A 26,024-nucleotide genomic window follows, 5' to 3' on the forward strand; every position below is an offset into this window, starting at 1 on the left:
GAGCAGGTGTGCGCTGGGTGCACACAGAGGCGCCCAGCTGTGGGGTGAGGGGCAGAGATTTACCTTATGCTCCTTTTGCCAAGCCGGGGGCCCAGGACAGACAGTGGGGACAAGCACCTTGCCCTGATTTCCCCAAGTGTCCTTAGGGTGAATGGGGGCCCTGACAACATTTTAGTGATGCTGGAGAAAAGTCTGGGTCTCGCATTCTAGACCCAGCGTTCAGAGGGACCAGATCCCGCCTCGGGAACGCTACCGAGTCTGCCTGCCGTGCTGCAGCGGCACCTGAAGGGACACAGAGCTGGGACAGCACAGAGCCGCTGGGACAGGCTAGGGGGATGCTCGGGGCTGCTGACTCGGATGTGGATGTTAGTAAGTGTCCGTGCATGTGGAGAACTCGTCCACACCTCACTCTTGTTAGGGCCTAGGAGCAAGGGTCGGAGAAACAGACTGCACCCGGCTCCTCTAACTACTGATGTTTGCCATGTTTATCTGCTCGCAGTGAACAATTCAGTCAGTTTGCACACAAGAGCGATTCTGAGACAGCGAATGGGGTGCTGGACGTGCAGAGAGGACCCGGGAGGTGAGGGGACAATCCTCTCAGGGGTTCGAGGTCTCCTGGATTTTCCAGGAGCGCCCTGACCTGCCATCTCCTTGAGCAGTTTGAATGGGTCCCCGACAAGAGCAGGCTGAGCTTGGGCAGATGGAGGTGGTGGTGAAGGACACCCCGGGAATCCGCCCACAGGGGAGGGTCAGGGGCCAGAGGAGGAGGGGGAGGAAGGTTGTGAGGAGTGATCCAGGAGGTTCTCTCCGGCTTCGGGAGAAGGACGTTCCCAGGGAGAACCTTGGGGGACCACTGGACTGGGTGCGGACTCAGACGCTCTCCACTTGGGCCTTGACCACCCCCTGAGGACCCTGGCCAGTGCCTTCAAAGCTTTGAGTCTCGCTTTCCGAGTCTGTAAATGAGATGCAGATGGAGTCCTTCAGCGCTGCCGTGAGGATTAAGTGAGGCGGGACACGCGGCTGCTGGTGTTTGTGTGTGTGGCCCCCAGCAAGGGCTCGGTGCTGCGGCAGTCGTTACCCTCGGGTGCCCTTAATACACCCAGGACAAGAGTGAAATCATCAGGGCAGGAAGTTTGCCTTCCACTGGATCCAAAGCTGAGAGGATGTAAGAGCTGGAGAGGCAGCAGCCGCTTTGCAGGCACACGGAGCACAGAAGGAAGAAAACCAGTACAAGAGGAGGGAGGCACCAGGCTTCTCAGCCCCAGAACGGCTCTTCCAGGATGTCAGATTAGAAGAGGAAGGGCAGACCTTGAAAGTCATGGGGCCACTATGGCTTCTACAAAGTGACAGCAAAAGCAGGAGCAGGAGAGAGAGAATGAATGAACGAGTGACACATACAGAAAAGAGGAGGCCAGAGGCTAGCCAGCATCCAGCCCGTTTCAGCATCTCCTCTGTGTCCTTATATCTGCTGTCAACATCCTGCTTAAGCCGGTAGTTCTCAACCTGAACGCACACCCTGCAAGAGCTTGTTAATGCACAGATCACTGGCCCCGCCCCAGGGTTCTGACTCCACAGGTCTGGGGTGAGGCTGGCAATCTGAATTTTGAGCAGGTTTTCGGGTGATGCTGAGGATGCTGGTCCAGGGACCACACCTGGAGAACCACTGGCTTAAAGAAACTCCAGCAGCCAAGAGCCCCACTGCACGTGGAAGAAGTTGCTGGAGAGGGACCTGTCCTGCTGATGCCCATGTTGCCCCCCAGGACTGGCGAGGGGAACGGGGAGGAGCACTGCCCCTCCCCTCTGCATGGCTCCTATCCTTTCCTGCCCCTGGGTGTCCCTGCCGACCCCAGAAACAGCGATTTCCACCCATGATTCCTCCCCCTTCCCTGCCATCACCCATTCAGGAGGCAGCATTCAAACAGGTTCTGGGACACGGGGGGTGGGGGGTGCAAACACATCAAAGAACACGGGTTGAAAGGCGACAGGTCCGGGTGGAGCGCGGTGCCCCCCACGGTCCACGCGGCGGGGGACAGGCTGGCGACTTTGAGCGTGGCCCCTCTCGGGTGCCCCCCACCGCTCCCTGCCTCGATGCTGTCTCGGTACCAGCTTTGATGTGTCACGTCAGCGGCAGGGGCTTCCCGGGGGCCGCCGCTCGGAGCCCTGCCAACCTGTCTTTGCGGCAATCAGGCTCCCTCCTTCCTGAGCTCTGCCACGCTCTCCCACCCCAGCCCCCAAGTGTGGCTTTTGGGGAGAATCAGGGACAAACTGGATGGAGCCCCGGGCAGCCCCTGCTGGTCCTCGAGGTCAGCACAAGTACAGGTCCCCGGCCCTTGTCTCCCCATGCAGGGGCAATGCGACAGCCAGCCGGCCAGGTCCCTTGCCATAAAGGGCAGAATCAGTGTGTGGCTCCAGTTTGGACCTTTCTTCTCCTCCCAGCGCCCAGGCCTGGGGTAGAACCACTGGCTTGCAACCTCGTAGGTGCCGCCCCTGTCCCGACGGGGCAGCCCCTGGTGTGGACGCTCAAGCCCTGGCTGTCCCTGGGCACCTCGCTGAACTTCTCAGGCCCCGGCTTCCTCCCCTGTGATGACAGGAGCCTGCGTGGTTTCATCACCAGGCCCCGCCCTCAGGGCCCCTGGCGTCCCTGGGTCACCCTTGGGTAACTTACTCAGGAGTTGCAGGTGTCCTGACCAACGGTATGAAGTTCCGTCTGGAGCAGAGCAGGGAGGGGAAGAGTTGAGGCTCCTGGTTGGCCTGACTGCACCCCCTCGCCTCTGAAGGGGCTGCTGCTGGGGGAGGAAAGGCCTGTACTTGGACTGGAACTCACTTAAGACTTGATCAGAGAATCCTTTAAAGACAACTCTCCTTTCAAAGTTTCTCCCGCTTCTCGGGGCTGTCAGAACAGGTTTCCGTGGCAGAGACTCTCTTAGTTCTGAGGCAGGACTCACCTAGTTCTAGCTTCTGAAACAGTGACAGGAGATGGGGGAACGGAGAGCAGGGGACCAGGCTTTGAAGGGAGTGCACAGATCCCAGCATGGGGCGGCCGACAGCCCCGCAGAGGGAGGGGGCCGGAAGGGAGACCCGAGGGTGGGAAAGGCCAGTGAACTTGAAAGGAGCCACGGAGCCTGGTCCTCGGGTTCCTCTGCCTCCCTCCTGGGCTGTAACTTCCTCCACCACCCCAAATCTTCCCCAAGGACTGTTGCACACCACCGCCTCGAGGGTCAGCCGGGGAAGGGCCAAGCACACAGGCCGTGTCGGGGCTCGGCCTCCAGGACAGGGAGCACCCAGGCGGCAGTGGGATGGTGGGGTAGGGTGGTGGACGGAGATCATCCCAGAGGACTGGGAGCCAGGACTGGGGGGCAATCCTGGGAACCTTGGCAGGGGACCACACTCTGTGGGCACTGGCAGGCTGAGGGCACACGTCCCATGATTTGGATGTTATCTAATGGTGATGCCACCTGGGCACTTGGGTGCATCAGGCTCCATCAGGCTCTTAATTTGTAAATGGGACTGAAGTCAGGAGCTAAACAGAACTGAAGTCAGGAAGAACCCAGCTCTGGCGCGTGCTGGCTGGGCCGGCCTTCGGAGTGTGAGTCATTTCGTCACACGACAAACACAGGCTGTTCTGCTCCTTAAGCGAGAGTCGCGTCCCAGAAGAAACCTCGATTTAGCGATCACTGCGTTGTACAAGTAATGACATGAGAAGAGATGGGTGGTGTGTGGGGTGGGCTCCCAGCTGACCAGACGCGGGTTCCCCAGGGAGGGTATTTGACTCCAGACGCCCGGCCCCACATCCAGAGACCCAGACTAAGGGGGTCCAACAGGTGCCGGGTGAGCAACCTGCTGCTCGGGTTGAGGACCTCTGGACAGGGCGGTTTTACATTTGTAAATATGCATGCTTCCTGCAGGGATTTCAATTAATAAAGCTTTTCTTTTTTCCCAGTAAAAATCTAAAATAATCAAGAGCGATCACATTCAGCTTCAGCTACCAAGAAATGTTCCTTCCCTGTGGAACCTCTTCACCTTCTGATCATGTCCTGCGTGATGAGAACCCAGCAGGACTTGACTCTCTTCTCCCTCGATTCCCACACTCCCAGAGGGGCCAGGACCAGGCTGAGGCTCTCAGGAGCCCCGGACACAAGCCCAAGGTGGGGCTCAAGCTCGGGTCATATGGGTGCGGGGTTGGCGCCTGGGTGGGTGCCGCCTTCAACCTCGTGCCCTGGGCTCCAACTGGCCTCATGCTGGCTCCCTACCCGATGCCACCCCGCCCCGGGGGCCACCCCCTCTGAGCCTTTCAAACGACCCGGCAGCGGGGGGCTGGGGCGTCCCAACGGGTCGGGACCACTATGAGCTGATGGCGCTGCCTGAAGCCAGCGGACGGGTCCGTGGATGCTCTCACACGCTTCCCACTGCTTCTGGGCACCTTTACAACTTCTTGTAACAAAGCTAGAAACCACCCAACCACACAGCTTTCCCATCCCTGGCTGCCTGGAGCCCCCAGCCTCCTCAGCTGCCCCTGCCCGTGCCGGTCTTCTGCAGGATGCTGGGTTCTTCCACATCGTTGCTTTTAGCACAGCTCTGGGGTTGGCTCCACAGAGGCCCTAAACCTTGCTGCCTGTGTGCACAGAGCCACTTTCAGGGCTTACCAGGTGCTCAGAGAACCCTCAGGAAATGAGTGAGTCCAGCGAGCCAACGACTGCGTGAGGGCTTCCTGGTCCCGCGGTCTGGGCTGAGCACCCTTGTTACCCGCCCGCCCCAGGGGTGAGGAGAAGGCACTCATCTTTGGGTCTCCCATGGTTTGGCGGGAGGGTGCTTGGCACATAGGAGGTGATTGGTAAGTGTTTCAGCCACCACTTGGAAATTTCAAAGATGGAGATGTCTTGGTTAACACCAACTGTACGAGTGAATTCCATATAGGAGGCAGAGCAGAGATTAACAGGAGAAAATTACGTATTTGAAGGTATTATTGCTGCTTGCAAAAGAGAGCTATAAAGGCTCTGGATCAGCAGCGCTTTAAAGACAACGCTTAATGAGCGGCCTCACGGGCGGGCGGCTCGGCAGCAAGGCCACGCGCCCCCTCGCCTCCTCAGAACCTTCCCCTCCTTCATCAGTCCTGATGGCCCGGCCTTTCATCTTCCCCCCGCCCGAGCTTCCGAACCAAAGAATCCCAACAAGACACCCTTGAAAGCACTTCGATGTGGTCTGATAATTAGAGTAATGAAACCCAGGAGGAATTTCCTTAAACTCCCTCCTCGCTGTTGAATTTTATAAACCTAATAAAAGCATCTTTATCCTAGAAATCAGCCTGCCTCCCCCACCCTGGAAAGTTTAGCTTCTGCAGGAAATGAGATAACCACTTTCTTTCTAAAACCATATTCCCACCCCTAGAGCTGCCATCCCCCAAACTCCAACCACACACTCTGACTCTGGCAAGACATGGGGGCTGGGCCGGGGGCATCGCTTGCTTCCGTGAGAGTCCTGGCCAGGGCCGTGGGGTCAGCAAGTGCTCTGGATTAAGCGGTTTTAGAGCTTCACCAGCTGGGAAGGTAGAGAGGCTGGTTTTGCTGAGTGAGGTTTTCTTTCTCTTCCATTAAATTGTTACTTTCAGCAAATCAGCAAATTTGAGGTCGGGGGTCTGCCTAAGTGGCACATCATCTCCAGGAACGTCCTCACCCCGGCAGGCCCTCCCGCCCACGGCCGTGCTGCAGGGCCTCGACATACCCACTGCGCACACGCCTCACCAGAGCTGGCAGGGCCACCTGACCAGCGCGCCCATGCAGCTCCCTTTTCTGGAAACTTGGCCTTGGAGCTGCCTCTGGGGATGGTCTGAGCTGAAGACACAGGAAGTGGGACGAGGCAGGCGGTCATGAGCAGGCAAGGACGGCAGAGACGAAGGGACACAGAAGACGAAGGGAAAGCCGCAACGAGAATGGACAAGGGACAAGCGACCGCATAGGGCGGAGCAGGCCAGGGTGCTGCCCAGGTTCCAGCCTCAGAGACAGGGAGGTGGGCACTCCCTCCATCCGGAGCCCAGGAGTCACTGCGCCCGCCTTCAGATTCCCTTTCCTGCCCTGGGCAGCCTGGGTGGATTTCTGCTACTTACAACCATGGGCTGGCCACGAGAGTCATCCCCCCGGCCATCACTCACAGGCTGCCCATGAGGCCTGGAAGCTTCCTTCCATGTTCTTGGAGGAACAGTGACCACACGTGGTCCCTATCTGGTCAAGAGCCTGCCCATGAGTGAAGGTGAAGATGGGAGGCAACCAGCCCTCAGCCACAGCCTCTGTGGAGACTGGCGGGAGGCCCCGGGTGGTCACCCCGACTGGCGGGCCGAGCCCTGGGCAGGGGAGGCCCGCACACACTTAGTGCTCAGCAAACAGCGGGCTCACGACTGTTCTCAGCCGCCTCCCCGCACAAACAAGAGAAAGCCCGGGTGCGGGTGAGGAACGCCTGAAGGTGCACCCCTGCTGTACTTCCGTTCCCCACAAGCCTAACCATCAAGGCGATGGTGCTGGGAGGTGGGGCCTTCGGGAACAATTAGGCCCTGCAGATGCAGCCTTGTGAAGCACTCCCCTGTCCTCTGGCCATGGGAGGCCATGGTGAGACGATGGCTATCTCCCAGCACTGAGTCTGTGGGCGCCATGACCTTGGACTTGCCAGCCTCCAGGAGTGTACGGGAGACTGCTTCCGGGCCACCCAGTCTGTGGCAGCAGCCAGCATGGACTAAGGCATCCCCTTATGCTCCAAAGGGGAGTTTTTCAAAAGATATTTGGAAATTTCTTTGTATTTAAGAGAACCAACATGCTTAAGCCCTAAGTTTCCCTTTTAAAAAGGTCTTTCAAGGACAGTGATGGTGGGATTGTAGAAACAGACCCCCAGCCTCTGGGGATGCCATGGGGCACCCTCCCCGAGGGGTGGAAGGAAGTGCCCCTGAGCTACAATACGGGGAGAGCTGGACCACTGCCCTTTACGCTCCCCACCAGCTCGGGCCTACCAGGTCCTGGCGCCGGCCAGCAGGCAGAGCGCCTGCGGATGGAGGCCCCGCCGGCCCTGCCCACACCCACTAGCTCTGGCTGGCCCCGAGCAGAGCAGGGCGGGCCTGCCACCCTCCACGCTCACTGCCGCTGAGGCTGGCGCACCACGAGCCCTGTCCCCGGCAGCCCCCGGGAACTGTGCCCTACTGAAGACCTCTCCCCTTCCTTCGGTCCCGTCCGGCCTAGGTCTCATGTCACCCCAACCCACCAGGAAGTGGAAAGAGTGCGGCAGCTGATGCGGGTGCCTTGCAGGGAGCTCTCACCCCATCCTGTTTCCCAGAACCCGTCATCCTACCTTGAACTTCTGATGATGCATCCTGGCGTCTGCCGCCAGGGGGGAATACTCCTTTGCTATCAGGCTCTCCACGCTGAGAAGATTGGTGCTCAGATGTTTGGCAAGCCACATAGCCTGAAGAAAGGAAAGGGGAAAAGAACGTTTTTGTGGAAGGAATGACTAAGGAGGGCGCCATTCCAATGCCCGGGTCCTTCCGTATTCTACCAGGAAGGGCTGGCCACAGGAAAGCGTCATCGTTTCTGGCCGGAAGGAGGCCACCAGGGGAGACAAACCCACAGAATCCCTCCCAGCCATAGGATGCTGCTTGCCTGCCATTTCTTCTTCAACCAGCCATTGACTCCAAGTGAACCTGGAAAGCCTATGCTTTACTGCCCTGGGACTGTCTTTTCAAGCTCTCTGGACCACGAGTTCTTAACTCAAAGTTTAAACCAGGAAAGAGGGGGACAGGCCCTAAATAGGGGTCATGACACGCACTCCAAGTTCATCTTTTCTTAAAGGTTGGGAGACGCATGTCCATGCCAAGTCAGTGTTCAGTTCACCGATGACCACTCTGTATACTCCGCCAGGGAAGAATACATTTTAAAGAATAACCATGCAGCCAAATGTTCTTAAAGCCAAGATTACACTGATGACTATTTCAGCATCAGGATGGTTCAGAAGGCCCTGGGGGTCCCCCGGGACAGGTGCGAACCTTAATCTCTCTGCTCCTCTCTGTTGAGAAGTGTCAGGGACGAGATCAGGAAACAGCCTGCTAGGATTTTATTATTATCATCTTCCTGTAAAATTAGATTCTGTGTGTTCCACACAGTGGACAGGGGCGGGGACTGTGAATCTGCCAAAAGAATTGTGGCCGAAACACCAGCTACTGCCAGTGGCTGCCGGGTCCCAGGCCTGGGAGTCCATGGTTTCTCACGGGGATATGGAGACTGGGAGGGAAGATTCAGAGAGTCAAAGCTGAGAGCCTGGATCTGAGGGGCCAAGTAGAGAAATACAGAGAGACAGACAGATGGATGAATGGATGGACAGATAGACAGATGACAGATAAACAGATGAGCTGGTGAGTCTAACTCCAAAAGCAGGGTAGATGCAGGCGGCTTTATGTACGGACCAGCCGTGTTGATTCCTTTTCAGAATAAAACGCGGTCCCAGCTGGTCAGAGAAACAGCCCGCGGGCCCAGGAGGGGTGCTGACAGTGATGACGTAGTCTTCCAGAGTCTACTGGTGTTTTGTTTTTTTAACTGAAGTATACAGTTGATTTATAATGTTGTGTTCGTTTCTGGTGTAGAGCGAAATGACTCAGATATGCGTAGGATTCTTTCAGTCTTTCCCGTTGTTGTTCAGTTGCTAAGTCATGTCTGACTCTTTGTGAGCTCTCGTGGACTACAGCATGCCAGGCTTCCCTGTCCTGCACTATCTCCGGGAGTTTACTCAAACTCACATCCATTAAGTCAGTGAACCTGGGACTCCAGCATTGCAAAGAGATTCTTCACTGCCTGAACCACCAGGGAAGCCCCTTTCCCATTTCAGGTTATTACTAGACATTGAATATAGTTCCTTGTACTGTACGCAGGTCTTTGTTGTTCATCATTAACTTACGGTGCCTGATGTTCACTAACCAGGCTTTTTTAAAGAACAGAAAGAGTTCCATCTCAGATGATTATAATTTGAAGACGTTTTTGGTTCTTAACAAAGGAGGTGAAAGATTAAAACCATACAGGGAACGAAGTTTCAGCTTCAGGACAGAGGTTGTCTCCAATGAGGGAAGATAGAAGGGGAGAAATGAAGTGGGATGAGGTATCTGCTCTGTCCTGAAAATTCCACTGTCTTTGAAATGAAGAGAAAATCATGGCAAATGTGGCAAACTGACAAGTCCCTGTAAAATCTGGGAATTGGGTACATGAGTCTGTCTGGTGCTGTTTCTCTGCTTTTCTGGTTGGTTGAAACACTGCATGGTTAAAATTTAACTGGTGAACCCAAAGGTTCTATACCAAAAGTCTTTGAAACATGTGTGCTGTTTGACCCAGCCCTTCTCCTTCTGGAAACGTATCCTAAGGGTGGAATGAAGGGTGTGCCCAGATGGTGGACACGTAGCCATGAGAATACCCTGGCAGGCATATCTCACATGTTCAAAGAATGCTCATCACTGTGTGATTGGGGAACGCTGTTTCTGTTTTTGTATTTTCTAGGTTTTCTACTACAAACACATGCTGCCTCTTGTAATGAGAAAATAAGTTAGGAAGCAGGAGAGAGAAGAGATGAAGAAAGTCTCAGTTATGTTGAAAATTCACCGAGGGGCAGCCTCAGTCCAGCTTTGCAGGATAAATGAGATATTACTGTATTACCACAGTTAATATGATACACTTACTATGGTTGTTTTCCCCGAGGCAGGTGGACCTAATATTATAATCTTCGGCACTGTGGAATAAAGAGATTTGAATGTCACTGTTCAGTATGACAAAAAAAAACCACCTCCCGTGTCTGCAGAGCTCTGGGTATATTTATTTCTCTCCTCCCCAGATTTCATTTTCTGGGAGTGATGCGGTCGTTTGTAACCCAGTGGTTCTGAGACGCTCCCACCATAGAACATATCCTGTGTTTAGAGAGGTAAGTGATCACCGAGATGGTTTATTCTTCTGTCTCCAAGGGGACGTGGACATGGTAACTTGTTTGCTGAACTAATAAATATCCAGAACAATTGGGATTTCAAACACCATAAAGCATTTTAAACAGAGACTTTGTCTCAGGGACACGCTCTCAAATAAAGCTGTATTTTATGTAAATCGACCTTCAAAGGTGTTTTTTTTTTTTTTTTTTAATATTTATGCCTTTTTATTTAGCAAGTTGTATTCCCCATCATGTTACAGAAGGAAATAATGGGGAAAAGCCTGGAGTGTATGAGCCAGATTTATAAAACCCCAGATAGGAAAGGCTTTGTTTTCAAACATGGATATTTCTATGCAAATGGATACCGTGGGCTTCAGAGTGGCACTCCTGGCTCTGGAAGGTTCCTGGCCCCGCAGAACCCCTAAAGACACTCCTGGACTAGTGAGTAGGTACTGGCCATTGGAAAAGAAGAAAAAAAAAGCCCAGCATCTAAAGAAGAGGCCTGGAAGGTATGTGCTTGGGTCAAAACAAGGGCAACAGGATGTGGTGTGTGGACAGGTGACTCCAAGCTGGTTCCTTCCCGGCTCCCAACTGTGGGGAGCGAGGGGCGTTCAGCACCGGAGGAAGGAGGGCGGAAGCCGGCCTCTGGCTCCACCTGTCGGCCGGGCCCCCTCCCACCCCAGGGACAGGTGAACAGGTGTGCACAGCAACCCACGGGGCCTGTTCCTGCCAGGCCTCCGAGAAGGAGCCGCATCCACGCAGAGACCTCCTAGCTTGAGAGTGGACACGGAGAAGGAACTGGAGGGTCCGCGTGGCCCCTGAACTCATCATCAACACACCGGTACCCAGCCAGGCTGCTTGGGTTTGAAGAGACTTTTGCCCCACCCCACAGCCCCTTCTCATTTTCAGGGAAAATGTTGAGGGCAAGTTCAAGGTAATTCGCCAATTCACTCCACAAACACTCATTGAGCACCTCCTCCAAACTTGCACGGGGCTGAGTGCTGCTGGGAAGAGCATGGTGGCCCGCGCCAGGTGGGCGAGGTGATTGCTTCCGCCAGACCTGGGAGGGAGCGGGGCCTCTGCCGGCTCTCCGCAAGGGAGCAGTCTCTCCGAGGACCACGAACGAGGCCGCACACACGTCACCACTGCTGCTGGATTCCTGCGTGTCCCCAGCTGATGGCTTGAGAACAAACACTGTCGCGGCCCTCCTTTCTAAACCTGGTCCATTGGCCCCGTGGTGTGAAATGTAGGTAACCTGCTCCTTGCAAGCCCGGAGCCTTTCCTGGGCGGGCGACGCAATCAGGGATGAAGGAAAGGAGGGCGCCTGCTGCTGGGACGCGTGGCCATGCTCCAGACCAGCAAGCCCCTGCACACCCCCTCCCCTCCAAGCCACACTCGGCTGGTGGGCCTCCCGCCCTCCACTGCTGCCAGGGTTCTTCTGGCCACAGTGGGCCCTGTGTCCCCTTAAGTCCCCGAGGACCCCTGTTGAGGGGCCTGACCTCCGCAGGAGCCGGGATGTGCCCTGGGCACCCTAAGAGCCACCCCCACCGGGAATCCAGGTCACCCAGGAGTCCTGGGCAAGCCCCTCCCTTCATCTTGGACTTCCTCGTTCTGACGACGCTCCTCCTGTCTTCCTACCTGGTCACCTGTCACCTCCCCGACAGGGGTGTCCTCCTCACCCCCTCCATCCAGCCCCCATCCCCACTGGGCTCCTCCCCTGGGATTCTCCTGACTGAGGGGTGCTGCTGCCGTGCTAAGCCTGGTCCCCCTGCTGAGCAGTGGAGAGGGTGTCCTGGCTGCAGGGAGCCCGTCTCGCCCTCCGCTCCGGCAGCTAGAACTGCGAGGAGCCACGCACACAGCAGGGCCTCCGATGGCCTCCTCCTCAGCTGTCCCCTCTGTGGCCGCTGAGTGATCGGCCGCCTTTGTCACCACCATTCCTACCTCCTGGCACGGGCATCTTCTGCCAGTTGGCACCCTTGGGTGCGAGCCGCAGGAGCTGAGTCGAGTAGAGGCGGGTTTATTCACAGGCCAGCGTGGCTCAGAGAATCCCGCCCGGGCAGGAGCCAGGCCCAGGGCCACCCACAGGAGCAAGGCCCCAAGGGCGGCCACTGAAGGGCGTTGGGGGGGCAGCCCTGCCGCCCTGGACACCCGGCCTGGCAGCCTGAGCCCAGAGTGCCATTCACACACAGGGCCCATGGGGGCTGCCCCGCCGCCACCTGGCCACGGCCACCCGTGGGCCCTACAGGCCGCCAGGGAGAGCACCTCCCAGAGCGCGTCCAGAGTCTGGGCTCCACGGGGCGGTGAAGCTCTGGACGCAGGCCCAGGGCAGGCGAGGCATGTTCAGCTGCGGGGCTGGGAGCCAGGACAGGGCTGCATGGCCCGGCCTCTCTCTGGCCTTGGAACCCGGGCAAGGCCTTCCCGGGTGCCCCGACCGGAGGAGAGAAGCCGCAGAAGGTGGGTGGGTCTGGAAATGAGGTGGCTTTGGGAACACCTGATCAGGGCAGATTGGAACTAGGGTGCCAGGGGAGGTTGAGGGGAGGGGCAGTGTTAGGGCAGCAAGGAGGGGGTCAAGGGTGGTGGGGCCTGGTGTGTTAGAGCACAGAGCTTGCTCGGACCATGGGGAGAACGCCCGCTTGCCAAAGCCAGAGGAAGGGAGCGGTGGGCGGGGGATGTGGGGGGTGGGCTGTGGGTCTGGCCCTTGTGCCCGTCACCCTGCTGCCTCTCTAGGGCTCCAACCCCAGGCCTCCACCATAGGATCCTAGAACTTAGGGCAGACCCAACAGGGCTCGGGGTCCGAGGGACCGAGGAGAAGGGGGACTGCACCTTGACAACAGCGTTTTGGGAACACACAGACTCCCAAGTCATACGCTCATTTTGACAAAGTTATGAGGCTCCACGGCTGCTGGGGAAGGCCCCCCCCAACCCTGGCCCGCCTTCCGGGCTCCTGTAAGTGGCACCCAAATTGTACACATCTCTGAAAATACTTTAAAAGGGGAACATTCACACGGCCTTTCTCTCCACCTAATTTCTTGCACACATTTATGTGATTAATTTCAGTTTCTTAAAATCTAACACCTTGAAACTCCAGCCCTGCTCATGAGTAATTATTTATAAACAGTGTCATAAAAGGCTGCTTGACTGCCAAGAGTAATCAACTTCTTCAACCCACTTCAAAGGAAATCAAAAAACCTTTCCATCCACAGAGCCTTTTGAGGTTTAACTAGGAGCATGATTTAAAATTCACAAGAAAACCCTTAGGTATTGGAGCTCTAATACACAGCTTTCTTGGACAAACGTTTGATAAAAAACGAAACACACCATTATATACACCATCGCCTGCTTTAATATTGCCCAGGGCTACTGTAAATGCTCACTTTGTACTAAATCTGCTTTTCTCGCAGCGAAGGGGCTGCCAGCCCTGTGTCAACGGCTCCCCCACCCCCTCACGTGCACACTCCATGCAAGGAGTCCAGAGGCTTCTGCCCCTCTACACTGGCCACTGGCCATGTCACCACACCTCGCAGGGAACCGCCCCCCCCCCGCCCATCCAACATGCAGGCCGAGCCGGCAGGGGGTTGAATACCTGGCTGCAGGTGACAGAGGCCGCTGTACGGCTGGGAGAAGGCAAGACTGACTGACCCACAAGCCCAGGGCCGCAAGAATGCTCGCTGGACACCAGGGGACCTCTCCACGCCCCCTGTCCTCTTCTAGAACCATGAGGGCGCGTGAAACTCTTTCCAGCTTCTCCTCTCCTAGAGAAATCCTGGAAGCGTGGTCCTCCCCCATCTTCCTCGTCCTCCCCTCCTTCTCCCGTGTCTTTGCTTTACCGGGAGGTGGAGGCCTGGGCATGGGACGGGCACCAGAGATGCCCTCTCTTCACTTAAGCTGTGGGACTTGAGCAAAAGCGCAAAGATGTGCCCGCGTCCCTCCGAGCTGCTGGCTCAAGGCCTGGGAGTGGGGGTGGAGGGCTGCAGGAACAAGTCGACCCCTCCGAACTGTGGTTCCTGGGATCCAACGACTCGACTCCCTGAGACTGTCTGGGCCAAAAGCCTAAGACTCCAGGTGTCGGGGAGGACAGTCAAGAGCCCCCCACCCCCAGCTCGAGCTGAACGAAGAGGGTCTGAATTCTCCACCCCGCTGGAGAGGGACAGAGCGGTGTCACGTGGAGAAAGGAGGAAGGGCTCTGCGGAGGGCAGCCTGCGGATAAATGGAAAGGGATGCTGAGGGGGTGTGAGGGGGTGGGGAGGGGAGAGGCAGCGGACCAGGGCACGGGACGGCCAGTGCCTGAGATGAGCGCCCAGCTGACGACACCTGCATTGCGGCTAAAACAGAATGGTGATGTCTGGACTTCAAAATTCTGGTGAAGTGGTCAGTTCGACACTGAAAGTCATAACTGCACAGAGAGGGGCAAGACAAAAGTGTAAAGACGAGTGGTACCCTGGAGGTCAGGCTCTTGAAATTCTAGCGGGGAGACTGGTGAAGCTGTGAGGTTGGCAGCAGGGGCACACACAGCGTGGCACACACGCCCCTGAACAGAACTCTTCAAGCCGGAAGTAGGAAGTGCCACCGCAACCCAAGTCAGAGTTCAAAGCATTCTTTTCTCAAGTATGGTTTTAGTTCAGAACTCTCACCGGGCTTCGCACAAGCGGACACTTGCCCAGCACCACCTGAAGCCCAGCCGGAGCCTCCAGGCCTCGGCGTCCCTTCCACTGACACCACCAGGGGCCAGGATGGGGCTTGGCTGCCTCCATCTCAGTGACCAGACATGCCCGTTTTACAGAGGAGGAAACTGAGGCTTTATTTGGCCTTTAACTTTTCCTTTCTTTTGACTGTGCTCTGCTTTATTGATTGGGCGAAGGTGGGGGGGCGGCATGAGAGGGGAACACAGGCAGAAGTGCCCCCCGCATCCCTCGGTTAACAGAGCTTACAGTCCCAGCTCCAAACGGCCTGGGGGTGGGTTAGGGGGTAAGGCAGCAGGAACAGCTTCCTCTAGACAAAAGAGGCTACTTGGGGAGGCGGGGGTGGTGAGCGGGGATCTGCAGCAGGACCACCAGGAAGCAAGGGGGCTTCTCACCCCCACAGAGCACGGGAGCCTCCCTCCCACCCACACCAACCAGAGGACCAGGTAACCGAGGCCCCTTAGACGAGTCCCCGCAGGGCAGAGCAGAACAACCCCCAGCCCCGCCACCCCGGCTCGGTCTCCACCTGGGGCACCTCGGCAGCTCACACCCAGCGTAGACGCGTGATTCTGCCTCCCTAGAGGCTCAGGAAAGGACCGTGCGGGGGTGCTCCACGCCACATCACGCTGCCCCACTCTGGTCTCTGAAACAGCCCCTCACTCCCATGGGCTGGGCCCGCCCAGGACCGGCGGGCAGGCCTCCAGAAGAGATCAGGCATGCCTGGCAACCTTCCGGCTCTGAGTCTCCTCTCTCTCACCCTTTTTAAAAAAAACTACTTCGCTCCCTTTCTCATCTGAGGCCTCTGCACCCCGCCACAGGCATCTCAGGCCTCTGTCCCTCTCGGCTACACCACTCATTTCACTGCTGTGCCGGGAACACCTTCAAAGCAGCTAATGCTCCAGTGAAAGAAACATCAAAGCTCCGGGACACCGGCCTCCCTGACAGCTCACGCGGGACGGCCAGGCTCCTTCGCTCGGCAAATCGACCGCAGGACAGAGCGCCTCCTCTCCCTCCTCCCTGTCTTGGGTACCCACCTTGGGTCTGGCTGGCCTGCATTCACTTGGGCGAGGTTTGGGGGAGCTCTGGAACTCATTAACAAGAGCCCATAACAAGACCATCAGGAAGAGCTGAGCGCAGCCTGTCTGGGTAGACCAGAAGCCACACTTACACCTGACAAGTGGAGTGATCACAGAGCTTAAACCCAACAGGCGACATCAGCTGGGGCGTGCCAAAGCATTAATAATTGATTCTGTGGGCCATTCTGAGGTTTTTATTTTAATCACTTGGCAAGAGCATTTGTATGAGTTGTGCTCCAGAAGAAATTAAGGCTTTTTTTCAATTAACCACCTCCCCAAGTGGTCAAAACCTGTCCCCGTCCCTGCTGTGACCTCCCTTTTAGGCACAGGGAGGGCAGAGTGGTTCCCAGGAGGAAGAGGGGAGGGACAGCTGGGAATGGGGTGGGAGAGGGAGAGGCCCACTCTGGTGCTCACCATAATCGTTGTCTCGTTGCAAATGATCAATCATGAATGGGATGGGGTCCTTGGGCTGGTGGATCAGGAGCTGCTCCAGCATGTTCTGTGGGCACAGGGCAGACATTCAGGGGGTTGACGCCTGCATGGGCACCCAAGGTCTCAGGCTCCGGTGGCCAAGCAACCTGGCATTGCTATGGATACCAGTTACGGGACCTGATCTCTTCCCTGCCTCCCACCCTAGTGTGTGTCTGCCTTGGTCCCTGGGAGCAGAGGTGTGAAGGAATGGCCACATGGGTTTTGCTGGGGGTAGGGGCACCTGGAGGGAGGCGGAGCTGGGAGGAAGCGCCCTTGACTCAGAGCAAGCAGTTCTGGGGCCCTTGCCTCTCAGCTCCTTTGTGGCCCCCCCCCAGACCAGCCTTCTCTCCATCCCTCTCCTGCAGGGCACCCATCCACCCCTCAGAGCCCTTGCAGATGTTGTTCCCTCAGGATGAAGCACTTTTCCTCATGACGCTCACTAGGTCAATCCTGTGGCACGCTCCTGTGGCCCCCACGCATCCCCTTTCCTGCCTCATCCACATCTCGGTGCCCAGCACAACCACAGAAGCGGCCCCACACAGAACGTGTGCTGGGTGACGTGGCCGCTGCGGCTATCTGCATCTGTCCAGTGTGGGACAGGGTATGTACTAGCCAGGAATCTAAAGAGTCCTGGGACTGTCTGGCCATTTAATTCTAAAGTAAAGCAGCTTCCATGGTTCTAGAAAAAAAGGCACAGAAATGAACCAGGTGGCTGCGAGCAGCGCCGGTGCACAAAGGAGCAGCCTTCTGCCCTGGGGACAAGCAGGCAGGGCTGCAGCCCTTTGTGGGCAGATGGAGAACGGTGCAGTAGAAACAGCTCTGAATGGTGAGAAGGCCCAGCCCCACTTGGCATCCCACCAGTCCCTTCCCCTGTCTGGGCCTCAGCTTCCACACCTATTAACACACAGCTGGACATGACCCATGGTGCTATGGTGCGGGTGAGACCATGTGAGATGATTCTAGATAGCTCACAGATGAATATTCTAAACTTTAATTTTAAATAGTTGCTTATCTGATGTGTATTAGAAAAATGAGTACATCAAACCTTAGGATGAAATAAAATAAGTTAACTTTTTAAAAGTGGACTGATTTAAAGAAATGATGACGTTAAAATGGAAATATGTTGTTGGTTTCATGAATCTATACCTGTGATAAAATTTCAGTGTGTGGTATATGCATGTGCGCATGCTCAGTAACTCAGTCGCAACCGAGTCTTTGCAACTCCAAGGACTGTAGACTGCCGGGCTCCTCTGTCCATGGAATTTTCCAGGCAAGGATACTGGAGTGGGTTGCCATTTCCTTCTCCAGAGGATCTTCCCCACCTATGGACTGAACCTGCATCTCCTGTGGCTCCTGCATTGGCAGGTGGATTCTCTACCACTAAGCCACCTGGGAAGCAGAAAATTTCACAGACTCATACGAAAAAAAAAAAAAAAAAATGAGTGCTGGTAAAAATGGATGAAATTCAAATAAGGTCTGTAGTCTAGTTAATAGTATTGTGCCTGTGTCAGTTTCCTGGTTTTGACAATGCACTACCCTTACGTTAGCTGTTATTACTGGGGGAAGCTGGCGGAAGGATACACTAGAATTCTGTGCTACTTGCATAACTTCCGGTGGGTCCAAAATCATTTTAAATAAAAATGCTAAAAAATGAAAATGGTGAAAAACCATGTAGGGAGCACAGAAATGACTAAGGACTGGAAATAATGGACTAAAAGCTTCCTCAGGCTACTCCTTCCAACAATTGCTATGAGAGACACCAGATTCCCTAAGAGCAGACCAGGGTGCCCCCAGGACTTGCCTGTGTCCTGCCCGCCACCACTGCGGACTGAGGACTCAGCTAGCTATCTCCTCTACTTAGATCAGTCACTCGGTTTTAGAAATCTCTGGTGCGCCCTCTATCAGTGAACACTTTCCAAAGGAAGCGTATGTCTGCAGGAGAGATAGAGACGTGGGTTTCTTACTCTGAGCTCTGCTCTCGGAGCTGTCAGACGCTCAAACAGCCACAGGCATCACTGAGGAGGTGCCTCTGGGGGTGGGGGTCTACCCGGAGGAGCAGACAAATGCTCTGGCTTCCTTCTGGCCCTCAGAACCTGAGTGGCTGAGAGATCCTCCAGTTCAGCTCCCAAAGCCTTCACTTCCCCAGGATGCCTGGGTCGGGAAGATCCCTTGGAGAAGGAAATGGCAACCCACTCCAGTATTCTTGCCTGGAAAATCCCATGGAGAGAGGAGCCTGGCAGGCTACAGTCCATGGGGTCGCAAGAGTCGGATACAACTTAGCGACTAAACCACCACCCCAAGATGCAGAAGGGAAACCCGGAGAACAGGCTGGGGCGTGGATTTGCCTCAGGTCACACAGGCAGTGGATCAGTCAGGTCGGGAACTCAGGGTGAGGGCTTGGAAGCTTCCCTGAACGCTTGGCTGTGAGGAGAAAGGGCCGGGTGGGAAAAGCTGCTGTCCACACCACAGGGCTGTGTCCCAGGAGGCGGGCCTCTCAGAAGATGGAGAGGCCACCTTCAACTCCGACACTCCCCAGCTCAGACACAACACCGCAGCCAGCCTGGGAATGGTCAGCACCCGACGAGTCCCTTGGAAACCACCTCTTGCAACCTCGCGTTTCACAGACAGGGGAACTGAGAAAAAGGAAGGAACCTCTTCCAGGTCATCGACATGACTGGGTCGGAGCAAGGGTCCAGTCACGGCCGGGATGGCCTGCCCCCTTTTCTTCCCTCCAGGGCCAGCTGAGTAGGGTCAAGGAGCATCTTTCGGTCGAGGGGTTCCTTGGGGATACGATGACACAGTCGTGTCGGACACCCCAAGTAGGGCGGCCTCGTGGCTAACAGACGTGACCCCTCCCAGATGTAGGATCGCCAGCTTGCAGCCGGACCGCCTCCAAGAGGGTCCCCGGCCACCGCCTGGTGTCGCGATAGGACAGGGCTTCCCGGGTCACCTGCATTAACTCGAAGACGTGGTTCGCCTCCCCATACTGGGGCATTTGCGGGGGGATGCGGTGAGGGGCAGTGGTCGCGTCCATGCTGCTTCGCAGCGCGGCCGCTCCCTGGGGACCGCCGTCGCTAGGGCCACGTCGTCATCAGCACGCGCCGCTCCCTGGAGACCGCCGTCGCCAGGGGCGCCACGCCGCTGCGTCATCAGCACGCGTCGCTCCCGCCCCCCCTCCCCCACCCCGGGGGCCAGGCTGGTGCCGGGTCTGGCTCCGGGTCTCCTCAGCCGGATCCCTCAGCCGGATCCCTCAGCCGCATGAATCAAATGCTCCCCAGCCCCGGCCTCGCCCCCCGACTCTGCGCGCCTCAGCGGGGAACCCCAAGTCTCCTCCTGCTGCGGCCTCCTGGTTCAGAGGGCCCCCTCCTGCGCTGAGACACTCTACAGTACCCCGAGGGCACGTCGGCCCGGGAGAGGCGGGAGGCGGATCCTACTTCTGTTTCCGCCAAGGCGCCCCGGCCCAGGCGTTCGGTGCTCCTTGAGCCACCCCAGCTCCCCTCTCTGGGCCTCAGTTTCCCCGTCTTTAAAAGGAAGACCCTGGGGTAGATGTGGGGCCGTTCAGTTCCGGCGCTCAGTCGTGTCCGACTCTTTGTGACCCCCATGGGCTGCAGCACGCCAGGCCTTCCCTGTCCATCACCAACTCCCGGAGATGTGGGGCAGGGTGTTTGAAAAAGGAGGGACGGGTGTGTCCCTCGACGCCGGGGACCAGCGGGCAGCTCCGGGGGCGGAGGCTGGGCTGCCACGTGACCCGATTGCTATGGCAGCGGCGGTAACAATCAGGCCCGCGGCCCCGCCCCTTCTCACTCCTGCTTTCCCCCACCCCACCCACCCCTCCGCCCAAGCCCCGGGAAGGGCCTCCCCGCCCTACCGGGGCCCCAGACACCCGCGGAGACTCTCCGGCTTCAGGGCGCTCCGTTGAGTGAAGGCCGCTCTAGGACAACCAAGGTTAAAGCAGGCCTGGGGAGGGCCACCCAAGCCGTGGATTTGGAAACTGGGGGGCGAGGGGGTGGCGCTGGAGAATGGAGGGGGCCCGCCGCTTCTGCTGACCCAAAAGACCGATGGGGTGGGACACGATGGGGGGAAGGAGATCTGCGAATCGTGTTCATCCCGGGTGGGGGGCGGGGGGTGGAACGCCTGGTAGTGGCCACAGCACTGAAATGGAAGCTCTAGCTCTTGTCCAGTTGCTCTTCTCAGGAGGAGCTGCCGTTTTTGAGCTGTACTCTCAACAAAACTATGGGGTCTGTGAACGTTCTGGAGAGGGAGTATGGCATAGTCAATGCAGACTGCGCAGAGTTCAAATCCTGACTCCACTCTCAACTAACTGTGCCAGCCTGCCCTGGCAGGCTCTCACTTCTCTCCCCTATGAAGTGGGTGTTATGGAAGATTCCATGAGCTAATGTATCAGAAGTATTAGTAACTGATGTGTAGTGAATGCACAATGCATAGCTGCTACTCTTAGTGATATTATCTCACTGAATCTTTGCACCAACCCTGAGAAATAGGTACCTTCGTTCCATTTTACAGATGAGAAATTGGAGGCTCAGAATGGTGCAAAGTTGTTGGCTGAGCCACTTTCCCTCTCTTTCCTCATCAGTTGTCAATCATGGAGCATTAGAATGAAGCAGAAGAGCCCTTGAGGAGCTTCTAATCCAAACTCCCTCATTTTACAAATGGATAAACTGAGGCTCTTGAGAAATCTGTATGCAGGTCAGGAAGCAATACTTAGAACTGGACATGGAACAACAGACTGGTTCCAAATAGAGAAAGGAATTTGTCAAGGCTGTATATTGTCACCCTGCTTATTTAACTTACATGCAGACTACATCATGAGAAACGCTGGGCTGGAGGAAGGGCAAGCAGGAATCAAGATTGCTGGGAGAAATATCAATAACCTCAGATATGCAGATGACACCACCCTTATGGCAGAAAGTGAAGAAGAACTCAAGAGCCTCTTGATGAAAGTGAAAGAGGAGAGTGAAAAAGTTGGCTTAAAGCTCAACATTCAGAAAACTAAGTTCATGGCATCCGGTCCTATCACTTCATGGCAAATAGATGGGGAAACAGGGGAAACAGTGGCTGACTTTATTTTGGGGAGCTCCAAAATTACTGCAGATGGTGCCTGCAGCCATGAAATTAAAAGACACTTACTCCTTGGAAGGAAAGTTATGACCAACCTAGACAGCATATTAAAAAGAAGAAACGTTATTTTGCCAACCAAGGTCCGTCTAGTCAAGGCTATGGTTTTTCCAGTAGTCATGTATGGATGTGAGAGTTAGACTATAAAGAAAGCTGAGTGCCGAAGAATTGATGCTTTTGAACTGTGGTGATGGAGAAGACTCTTGAAGAGTCCCTTGGACTGCAAAGAGATCCAACCAGTCCACCCTAAAGATCAGTCCTGAGTGTTCATTGGAAGGACTGATGCTGAAGCTGAAACTCCAATACTTGGGCCACCTCAAGCGAAGAGCTGACTCATTTGAAAAGACCCTGATGCTGGGAAAGGTTGAAGGCAGGAGGAGAAGGGGACGACAGAGAACGAGATGGTTGGATGGCATCAGTGACTCAATGGACATGAGTTTGGGTAAACTCCGGGAGTTGGTGATGGACAGGGAGGCCTGGTATGCTGTGGTCCACGCGGTTGCGAAGAGTTGGACATGACTGAGCGGCTGAACTGAACTGAACTGAACTGAGGCCCAGAAAGGGGAAAATTCTAGGCCAAGGTCACTCATTAAATCCAAAGTAGAGCCAGCCTTCCTATGCATATTCATGGGAAGGACTGATGCTGAAGCTCTAATACTTTGGCCACCTGATGTGAAGAGCCAACTCATTGGAAAAGACCCTGATGCTGGGAAAGACTGAAGGCAGAAGGAGAAGGGGCGACAGAGGATTGATGGTTGGATGGTGTCATCGACTCAGTGGATGTGAGTTTGAGCAAACTCTGGGAGATGGTGAAGGACATGGAAGCCTGGTGTGCTGTAGTTCGTGGGGTCACAGTCAGACAGCTGAGCAAACGAACAACAACAAAGAGCCAGCCTGGGACTCAGTTTCCTGACTCCTAGCCAAAGCCTTTGCCAGCAGTCACCAGCCCAGAGACACGGCCTCCAAGGGAAAAGGGCTCTCTTCCCCTCAGAACTGCCTCCTCAAAGCACGCACACCTTGGTAGGCCTGTCAAGTCAAATCCAACTGCAGAGACAGCTGGGGAAGGGAAGGAAGCAGCCTCCCTCTGAACAAAGAACACAACCACCAAGCCTGCAATTTGCACTGCAGAGGTTCGGCTTGCTTCCTGGACATTTCTGAAACGACTTGCCTTTCTCCTCATTTATTTTAAGCCCTAGGCACTTTTCATACCGTGATTTAATCTTCTTTTAACAGCCAGGAAAAATACAAATCAATTAAAGCTGAAAATCTAGTGGGTAATCACTTTTTCCTTCCTCCTCCCCCAGATCGAGAAGCGCCTGCACCCCCTGCCTTTCATCCAGACTAATTTGACTGCAGTGACTCTTGTTCAAGGGACAGTCGCTTTGGATAGCTTATTACAGCTCCCCGCACGACATTCCTGGTGCGCATGTCACAAATCAATAGGATCAAGAACCAAGTCGGTTTTGCTCTCAGGGCCTCTTGGGGCCACCAGCCAAGGTAGGGCTGTATCCCTGAAGACCTTGGCAAGCCCAGGAGGGTGGCAGGGAGCAGGATACATTGAATGCTAGTCCTTGTTGCTTTGGGATGGGGAACAGAGAACAGTCTCACAAGTGGAAGCAAGGTGTTGGGTCTGGGTCGTGTAGGCCCTTGGTATCCACACCTCACCCACCCACCCACCTCCCTGCAGCCTCAATCTGGTATCTGGTGTGTTTCTCTCAATGGACCCTCATTGAGGTGAGGGGAAGAGGGGAGGTAACCAAGTAAAGATCTCAGGCTCAGTGAAATCGGGCAGAAGTGAGTGGGACATCCGGGTTTGCTCACATCCCAGCTGCCAGACCTCAGCTCTGTCGTCTGTCCTGTGGGAAAAACCGTGGTACCTCATTCAACGGGCTATGGCGAGCATCTGAGATGAAGCTCGTCCAGGGTTTACCTAGAGCCTCGCTGAGTAGCTGGCTGTTTCTAGGAGGATTGGGGCGAGCCGCCCAGGATCTCGGTGAAGGCTGAAGGCTCCAGTTCGGCCTCCCCTGCACCCACCCGCCTCCTGCACGTGCCCCTCCTGTGGGCCACGTAGCCCTTCTGGCCACCCCCCCACCCCCCGCTTTCTTTTCTCCTGAATCTGAACTACCGTTTGCTCACTGTCCGCCTCCCACTCCTAACATCCCTCCAGGGCAGGGAGTCTCGTCTGTTTGGCTCAGTGCTGTGTGCCCAGTCCAGCACGCTGCAGGTTGTCTGAGCCCTGGAAGGCGCTTCAGCACGAATGAATGAATGACCGCCTCAAGTGCTCTGTGCCTCCTGGGCTAGAAGCTCCCGTGGTTGCCCTCACAGCTCTACCCTCACGTGGGGCCTCAGCCTCGCCCTGCCCACAGCCTCCACCCTCTGCCCAGGGCCCCACCTCCTCCGCCTGCCTGCCTGCCTGCCCACCCTCCTCTCCAAAGCCGGCCTTCTTTCCAGACCTTCCCTCCCCTAGGAGGCCGAGCCGTCGGCAGCTCCTGCGGCCTTTTCTTTGGCCGGGGGGGGGGTGGGGGGCGCGCACGTCATGCTCACTTTTACCTGTCTTGATTGCTGAGTTCCTGGCACCCCCTTACCTTGTATGTGCCCAGGTATGTGCCTCACTCTCCTCTCCCTAGGCCAGGTCCTGGTAGGCCTGCCTCCACAGGAGGCAACAGAAAACCACTGCACCCAGGTTGACCGTCATTCCCGCCTGCATGTAGGGCTGGGGGGGCCTTGGCTGGCTATGACAGGTGTCTGACCGTGGGCCCCGCAGCATCCCATAAGCCCACTCCCCGCCTGTCTTGGGTGAGGGTTAGTTTCAGCAGAACTGGTGGGAAGTTGAATGGAAGGAGGCCCTGCCCCACGTGGCCCTGGGTCAGGCCTGACCCCAGTGGCACTGTGCTGTCCTGCTGGCAAACGCAGGCTCTGGTGCTCAGGATGGTGCTGCCAAAAGGGCCCCATGACGTCTGCAGGGCGGGGCCCAGCAGGAAGCAAGCCTCCTCCCAGCCTGGGACCTGGTGGCATGCCTGGAATGCATGCGTCCTTCCCTTCCTCAGTCCCCCTGCCCCCCACGTTCTGGCCCCTTCCACTTGCAGCATCTCGCTGGGGCCTTGTCTCCGCGCAGCTGAGCCTGGGCTCCCCGTGTGCCGGGGCCTCGCGGTGCGGGGCAGCGGCTGCGGCACCTTCGAGGATGCTGGCGGTCAGACCTCAGCAAACCCAGGACCTAGGGTGTCTCCAGCACAAGGTTGCTGCGAGACCCAGGGCCTCAGCTTCCCCCGAGGTTAAGGGGAGTTGACCTTCTGAGGTGCTTGCCAGCCCTAACATTCCATAAACCTGTGACCCCGAGCACTTGGCATGTGCTCAGTAAACCTGTGATGTCATGGAAGACAGAACCCACTGCCGTTTCCACGCAGCAGCAGCTCTGGACGCGCTGCGGACCTCCCGGATCACACCGGGGACCGTCTGTGAGCGTGCTCCCCACAGCATCAGTGTTTCCAACCTGCGTCCTCCCTGCAAACAGCATGGCGGGGCCAGGAGAAGGCATCCCTGCCAGTCCTGCCCTGGGACTGGCAAACCCCAGCTCAGGGCTCCTGCCCCAAGCACAGAGACGAGTAACCGCACCTCAAACTGAGAGGGTCCCGGTGCCGACCTCCCCTGCCTAGCTGGAAAACAATCCCTAGACTTTGCTACCAACTGTTGAGTGGCAGATGTCTTAAAACAGTTGGATCCCAGCTGATGAATAGATTTAACACATGGCCATGGGAGGCCGTGTGTGTGTGTGTGTGTGTGTGTGATAGACACCCACAATCTGGAGAAACTGAGGCCCAGACTGTGTCCTGGAGTGAGAGTGTGTGTGTGTGTGTGTGTGTGTGTGTGTGTGTGTGTGTGTGTGTGTGTGTGTTGTGTTGTGGTGTGTGTGTGTGATAGACACCATCTGAGAAACTGAGGCCCAGACTGTGGTCCTGGAGTGAGAGTGTGTGTGTGTGTGTGTGTTGTGTGTGTGGTGTGTGGTGTGTGTGTGTGTGTGTGTGTGTGTGTGTGTGTTGTGTGTGTGATAGCACCCAACAATCTGGAGAAAACTGAGGCCACAGACTGTGTCCTGGAGTGAGAGTGTGTGTGTGTGTGTGTGTGTGGTGTGATGTGTGTGTGTGTGTGTGTGTGTGTGTGTGGGTGTGTGTGTGTGTGTGTGTTGATAGACACCGACCCACAATCACCTGGAGAAAACTGAGGCCAGACTGTGTCCTGGAGATGAGAAGTGTGTGTGTGTGTGTGGTGTGTGTGTGTGTTGTGATGGTGTGTGTGTGTGTGGTGTGTGTGTGTGTGTGTAGTGTGTGTGTGTGTGTGTGATAGTCACCCACAATCTGGAGAAACTGGGCCCAGACTGTGTCCTGGAGTGAGAGTGGTGTGTGTGTGGTGTGTGTGTGTGTTGTGTTGTGTGGTGGTGGTGTGTGTTGTGTGTGTGTGGTGTGTGTGGTGTGATAACCACACACAATCTGGGAAGAAACCTGAGGCCCAGACGTGTCGTGGAGTGAGAGTGTGTGTGTGTGTGTGTGTGTGTGTGTGTGTGTGTGGTGTGTGGTTGGTGTGTGTGATGTGTGGTGTGTGTGTGTGTGATGTGATAGAACCCCAACAATCTGGAGAAACTGAGGCCCAAGAACTGTGTTCCTGGAGTGAGGTGTGTGTGTGTGTGTGTGTGTGTGTGTGTGTGTGTGTGGTGTGTGTTGTGTGTGTGTGTGTGGTG

At 56.1% G+C, this 26,024-nt stretch overlaps 2 protein-coding genes across 12 annotated transcripts in view; one reads left to right on the forward strand and one right to left on the reverse strand.

Moving 5' to 3' along the window:
• AK8 (adenylate kinase 8) overlaps nucleotides 1-19,887 on the reverse strand; it is a 132,315-nt gene extending 112,428 nt beyond the window's left edge. For 4 of the 10 annotated variants that reach the window (XR_006269629.1, XR_006269628.1, XM_043469950.1 and 1 more), the window contains exons 1-4: nucleotides 19,591-19,767; nucleotides 16,100-16,184; nucleotides 9,692-9,741; nucleotides 7,327-7,440 (exon numbers count right to left, since the gene is read on the reverse strand). Coding sequence is in view for 8 of the 10 variants with exons in the window: in XM_043469950.1 (XP_043325885.1) it covers nucleotides 7,327-7,440; nucleotides 9,692-9,741; nucleotides 16,100-16,184; nucleotides 19,591-19,758 (417 nt within the window). In the remaining 2 variants the exon portion in view is untranslated. Of the gene's footprint in view, nucleotides 1-7,326; nucleotides 7,441-9,691; nucleotides 9,742-16,099; nucleotides 16,185-19,106 lie in introns of all 10 variants that reach the window. The other 6 variants (XM_043469947.1, XM_043469943.1, XM_043469945.1 and 3 more) reach the window with 2 other exon arrangements.
• Nucleotides 19,888-19,963: 76 nt separating this feature from the next.
• Nucleotides 19,964-26,024, forward strand: part of SPACA9 (sperm acrosome associated 9) — an 11,496-nt gene continuing 5,435 nt past the window's right edge. For both annotated transcript variants that reach the window (XM_043469957.1, XM_043469960.1), the window contains exons 1-2: nucleotides 19,964-20,101; nucleotides 22,597-22,789. The gene's annotated coding sequence lies outside the window, so the exon portion shown is untranslated. The remainder of the gene's footprint in view (nucleotides 20,102-22,596; nucleotides 22,790-26,024) is intronic.

Source organism: Cervus canadensis, chromosome 5 (genome assembly GCF_019320065.1).
Source record: "Cervus canadensis isolate Bull #8, Minnesota chromosome 5, ASM1932006v1, whole genome shotgun sequence".
Taxonomy (NCBI): Eukaryota; Metazoa; Chordata; class Mammalia; order Artiodactyla; family Cervidae; genus Cervus; species Cervus canadensis.